The sequence below is a fragment of the Nannospalax galili genome, unplaced genomic scaffold (assembly GCF_000622305.1).
Source record: "Nannospalax galili isolate Female #2095 unplaced genomic scaffold, S.galili_v1.0 scaffold2844, whole genome shotgun sequence".
Taxonomy (NCBI): Eukaryota; Metazoa; Chordata; class Mammalia; order Rodentia; family Spalacidae; genus Nannospalax; species Nannospalax galili.
Genome location: NW_008351457.1, coordinates 52,283 through 58,727, shown reverse-complemented (window position 1 = coordinate 58,727; position 6,445 = coordinate 52,283). Strand labels below are relative to the sequence as shown.

Sequence of the window (6,445 nt, the reverse complement as noted above, 5' to 3'; positions counted from 1 at the left end):
AGCATGTTGAACCTAGTTTACAACTGTTGTGGGTATCTATTGATTTCAAAATTGAATTAGTTTTAAATAGAAGCAATGGGTCAACCCAAAGTGCAGCTTTAAAGGCATCTAGGTCTTTACAGAATATACAGGAAGAAGTTTCAAGGGTAGAAAATTTTAGTGAATATTATTGAGTTGAGATTAGTTAACTGAATAAGAATTGTTTTCCATTTTATCTTGTCCTTGTAGAAAAAAGAACACCCTGGACATGGCCTCAGGGAACAGCATGCCAGGCCCAGTGTGCCTCATTGAGAACTCTGATCAGAAGCTAGTGGTTAACCAGGAAGCCTTGGCGATCCTGTCTGCCATTCAGCAGCCTGTGGTGGTGGTAGCCATCGTAGGCCTCTACCGCACGGGCAAATCCTACCTGATGAACAAGCTGGCTGGGAAGAACACAGGTGAGTGCCACCAGCAGAGCTCTGTCCAGTGCCCTCTGTCTGCCCACATGTCAGCATCCAGTAAGAAGATGTGAAGAGAAAAAATTAGAGATATGGATGGATGTGGGTGGCTGTCTATCCACCAATGGATTCACTCTATGGAGAACTAGAGTCTACTCAGTGAGCTATCACACATTATGATTAGTTGCTCATCTAAATTATAAGTATCCATTTATGAAAGAAATAACACATTCATGGTAGAAGTTAGCTCATGATAAATTGTAAATAATTTGCCACATATTGATAATATTGATGTACAAAGACAAAGCTTTCTCTGAGCTCTAATATGGAAATGAATACATTTACCAGTATTTGATAGTCTAATTTCCCTATTTTATGCTAGTAATCAAATAAATATTTTCATGTAAATATTCAGCTAAGTTTTAGGAAATGTCCACTATTTCATCACTCCCTCCTCCCGTCTCTACTGTGCTTTGCAGGCTTCTCTATGGGCTCCACAGTGCAGAGGCACACGAAGGGGATATGGATGTGGTGTTTGCCTCATCCCAAGAAGTCAGACCACACCTTAGTTCTACTTGACACCGAGGGCCTGGGGGATACACAGAAGGTAAAATCTCCATCTTTCCAAATCTGCTCATGTCTGATCAGGGACCTGCCTTACACTCCTGACTCCCATTCCCTGACTTATGCTTCTGACTAATCAAATTAATGCACTATTTTCAACTCTCTTGAAGAAGAGATGATAATGGACACTAAGCTCAATCAAATAGCATTGGATCAGCCTTTCAAATCATAACAATATTTTAGTCACTTTTCTTTCATATCACAGCACAAAATTCAGGTGAGACTGTAACACATCCTAAATTGACAGTACATTTTACAAACATTCCTGGCTTTCATCGTGGGCCGATGGAGAGGATAAAAATGGTTATTTCCACACAGTACTGTAAATGAGAAGGAAAACATGAGATCTGTCCATACCTTTGTTCATTGAGTTTCATATTTCACTATTCTTTCCAATCTGAGACAAGCAAAACTCTTATCAAATGAGCTTGTTTTAACTAGTACTAAAATGTTCCTAACAATGGCATGTCCTGAGAATAGAATGGTTCACAAACTAAGGGTGCACCCGGTTTGAACTTTAGTAGGTGATCCAGTTATATTAAGTGCAAATGTCCTTCCTGCTCTCGTGCACGTGTTTGCACATGCCTTATTTAAATTATACAGCATGAATTGAATATTCATAGAATCACTTTACAGTTAGAATAATTATTGCAAATGAAAGGAACTTTTCGATGTAGACAAAGTAAAGGGGAGACAGAGCAAAGGCTCATCTTTGTCTCTCTGTGTTGATGGGCAGGCTTCTAGTCACTCTTCTTTATGGATTCTGCAGGGAGACAACCAGAATGACTGCTGGATCTTTGCCCTGGCAGTCCTCCTCAGCAGCACCTTCATCTATAACAGCATGAGAATCATTAACCAGTATGCCATGGATCAGCTGCAGTATCCTTTTAGTGTGGTTGAGAGCAAGAGTAAACCTACAAATAATAACTTTTATGAATCACAATCTTTACCAATATCTGTACGTTATTTTGTATTTCATTTACCAGTTTTTTTTTTCTATCTCCATCAGTACAATGTAAGCTCTATGATCGTGGCAAACTTTCCTTTATCTTGAAATTTAGTCCCTGGGATGGTGTCAGGTAGATAGAAGATGTTGAATAAACGTTTGTGACTGAATGACTTCTGAGAACAAGTAAGCTGATAATTCAAAGTCTGAAGAGGCATCGGCAGAATATACATCATAAAAGTAGCATTTTCCATGTAGCTTTCTTAATGTAGCATCTCAGCTATGTGACGAAGCTGACGGATCTAATCAAAGCAAAGTCCTCACCTGAGCAGAGTGAGGTAGATGACTCTGCGAACTTCGTAGGCTTCTTCCCAAACTTTGTGTGGGCTCTGAGGGATTTCTCCCTGGTTCTGGAAGTTAATGGACAGCGCATCACGGCTGATGAGTACCTCGAGAATTCACTACGTCTGAAAAAAGGTGAGTGGGCTTGATGCAGGGTTGGGATATAAGACAAAACAACATCATAATGGCCAGTATTGCATTGTTGGTAAAGACCAAAATTATAATTGTGTTACCTTGACTATTGTTATAGGAAATGAAACACTGCTTGGTAATATATCTGCAATTGCACCAATGCACTACTTCTTCTTTCCTATTTCCTTTATTTTATTTTTAACTTTTTCATGAATTATATGAGGGTTTCATGCAATATATTTTGCTCACAATCTGTCCCTCCTCCAATTCCTCCCTAATCTACATCTACCTCCCTAGAGACACAAATTAGAGAAGTTTTTTTGATCCCCGATCTGGTCCAGTTTGCGATGCCCAAATACACTTTTTTTTAAACAAATAATTTATTGAGAATTTCATACATTCATGTACGGTGTTTTGATCAAATCCATGCCCACTCCCTCCCCTCCAACTCCTCCTGTATCTCCCCATCTCTTTTTTTCTGATAACAACATTCCCTCCTCTGAAGACATAACCCTAAAATCTTTTAGAGATTAGATAAGAGCTCCCAAATACTTCTGACAGTTTTGGCCTTTGGAACAGTATGTTGCTAATAGGCCCAAGGACATTTTGACTTTTAGAAACTGGCTACTTTTCTTTGGGGTCTTTTTACCCTAACTGCCTAGCCAATTCCTACCTCCTATTCTTTTTTTTTTTTTTTTAATGTGTATGCGTGTATTGCCTGCATGTAGGTAAGTGCACCTGTGTCATGCAATGCCATGGAGGACAGAAGAGGCTGTCAGATCCCCTGGGACTGGAGTTACAGACAGTTGTAAGCTGCCATGTGGGTTCTGGGATTCGAACCCAGGTCTTCTGCAAGAACAACCAGTGTTCCTAACCTCTGAGCCATCTCTCCAGCCCCTGCTACCTCCTATTCTTATCACGCCATCCTCTGAAGAGGTTACCCAAATGGACAATAGGGAACCAGGACACAGACCACTCTGGCTTCTTCCATGCTGAACAAAGATGCACAGTGAGGCAGTCGGAGCACCCCTTCAGTGGGTCTATCCAAAGACTCCCAAACTGCATAACTCTTATCTGTAGGGGGAGAAGAAAGTCCTTGAACAGTGACTAGGAGATGTGAAGGAGAAGTAAAGTAAAGTAATTAGCATTACAAGTTCTAGACAGATAACTAGAAGAAAGTCAGAACTGGGCAATTTTCAGATGTTCATATGAGAGTCCATTGGAATTTCTTGACAAAGGCTTCCAAAAGCATCCCTCTATTGAGTTCTTCCTCATTTTCCTTTTGCTTCCAACGTTGGACTCTAGAGTGATGGATTCAGGATTTGCTTTCAGGTATTTTGAAAGCAGTTGGAGTGGTTAGAATCACTGTCAGTTCCCTCTCAAAGGCTTCTAGATAGGGGGAGAAAACAAATTTATCCATCATTTTAGAAGAATAGCTGCTTGTCTCCCTTAGCTACACATGGGCACTACAGTATTGGAGACCAAAATTTGAAGTCTTACATCTGAGCAGCACTTTCTGGTTAGGAACAAAATCATCAAAGAGAAATAATTGTCTAAATTACTTTTTATATAGACTTAAGCCTAATGTCTGAGAAGTGTAATCCCGCTAAGAAAAGAAATATACTGACAACTTTACTCTTTGTTTATACTTTCCTTTTGGGTGTTTAAGACCATACAGTTGGCCCAAATAAATCAATTTATTTTTATACTTATGGTCATTTGAAGATCTGTTCCTTGGGGGTCACATGAGCTTGGAGGAGCTTCTGGCTCGTTTCTTTTACCGTTTCCATCTATGTGAAGATAAGTCAAATGTCCTGCTCGACCATGTCTGGCTTCACCTGGAAGCATGAATGAGATGTTTCCTCTGAGTTGGCCTTCCTCTTTGTAGACTGGACACTGGTTCAAGTCCATCTGGTGGGGTCTCCATGACCTCCCTGAACAAGAAGACAAGTGACTCACCACAGTTATAGAACATTTTGAGAGATGTTCCATAATCCCCTGGAACTCAGTTGACCTTGGAGGGCAAAGGGCAAAAACTGTCCTTTAAGTCCCTCTGACCACATTAGTATAGGTCTCAAACTATGGCTGTTAAACATCCAATAAGGTTAGTTCTACCAATCTGGTACTTTTAATTATCATATTAATATTCTCACATAAACCTTGACTAGATATGTATTTTGTTCCTTAAACTAGTTGACTAAACTATGACCATAGAAAATTTAAGATTATGTGCATATTATTTTTGTCTCATCCTTATGTATTATAACAAACCCGAACAGACCTTCATCACTTGCTTAGACATTCTCATTTTTTTCTGTTTATTTTGCAAACTATCTCCATTCCCATATATCCTTTTAACATCTTTTACATTCTCATTTTCTTTTTTTTTTAAAAAATTATGAGACATGATAGCATTAACAAATAAATTTTCTATCTGTTGTGAGACTTCTTTTCCTGGGGATTTTAAGCAATGCTTATTCCCTTTTAAGATTCTAGTGTCAAGCCAATGTTTCATTAAAGTTTTACTGGGGAACCAATGAATTTATTGAGCATGCTTACCAAGACAACTAAGGGGTTGCTAAGGTATATGTATGACCTGAGCATATGCACACTGGAAAGCTTTTCCCCACCATGGATCATGCCTTCTCTTCCTAGCCTTCCCCAGATTGTATACTTTAGCCCTCCCCAAATTCAGGAGGCCATGTGTGATTAAGGCCAAATTACATACAGTTGGCTGGGAAGAGTGGCTGGATAATCCAGTGAGAGTCCAATAACCCTGCTTGGCCCTCTTTTAATGAATGAGCACAACCACCAACAAGCCAAGTTGTGATGATGTTTAGCGATCAGGCTCAGCTGAAGTTGTGATGATAGTAGTTATTTCAAGCAGAAGGGACTGTTGTATAGCATCATCTTATTAAAAGGACATGGAAATTAAAAGGATTTGGTGCTAGCAGCCACATATGAGGGAGAACATAGGTCGTTTGTTTTTCTGAGTCTGTATTACTTCACTTAGTATAACAGTTTCTAAATCTACCCATTTACCTGCAAATTTCATTATTTCATCTTTCTTTACTGCTGAATAGAACTCCATTGCGTAAATATGCCACATTTTTGTTAATCACTTGTCAGTTGAGGGACACTTAGGTTACTTCCATCTCTTAGCTATTGTGAAAAGAGCAGTAACAAACATGGTTGTACAAGTGTCTCTACAATAGGAGAGTCCTTTGAGTATATGCCAAGGAGTGGTATAACCGAGTCATATGGTAGGTTCATTTTTAGCTTTTTAAGAGTTCACACAGTTTTCCATAGAGGTTGCATGAGTTTGCAATCCCACTAGCAATGAATGAGTGTTCCCCTTTCTCCACATCCTCACCAGCATTTGGTATCATTTGTTCTCTTGATCCTAGGCAGTCTGATTAGGGTAAGGTGATACCTTAGGGTGGTTTTAATTTGCATTTCCCTAATTACTAATGATGTTGAACACTTTTTGAGATGTTTCTTAGCCATCTTTGTTTCTTCCTTTGAGAACTCTCTGTTTAGATCTTTAGCCCATCTTTTCACTGGGCCGTTTGGTTTCTCGACTCTGTTTTTTGAATTCTTTATATATTCTGGACGTTAAACCTCTGACAGATGTGTCACTGGTGAAGATTTTTTTTCCAATTCTGTAGATTTTCTCTTCAGTTTTTTGATTGTTTCTTTTGCTGTACAGAAACTTTCTAGTTTAATGAGGTCCCACTTGTTGATTGCTGACCTTAATTCCTAGGAACTTCTGTTTGATTTAGAAAATCCTTTCCTACACCTATATCTTGTAAGTTACTGCCAATATTTTCTTCTAATAGTTTCTGGATTTCCAGTTTCACATTGAGGTCTTTGATACATTTGGAGTTTTTCTTACAAGGTGAAAGATAAGGATCTAGTTTCATTCTTCTATGGGCAGAAGCACCTGTTGAACCATTTGCCAGCA

The 6,445-nt window shown here is 39.1% G+C and overlaps 1 protein-coding gene across 1 annotated transcript in view; it reads left to right on the top strand.

Moving 5' to 3' along the window:
• Positions 1-247: 247 nt before the first annotated feature.
• LOC103746186 (guanylate-binding protein 1-like) overlaps positions 248-6,445 on the top strand; it is a 25,391-nt gene continuing 19,193 nt past the window's right edge. Inside the window, exons 1-4 of the mRNA XM_008848309.1 lie at positions 248-437; positions 917-1,044; positions 1,831-1,940; positions 2,288-2,484. Of these exons, the coding sequence (XP_008846531.1) occupies positions 248-437; positions 917-1,044; positions 1,831-1,940; positions 2,288-2,484 (625 nt within the window). The remainder of the gene's footprint in view (positions 438-916; positions 1,045-1,830; positions 1,941-2,287; positions 2,485-6,445) is intronic.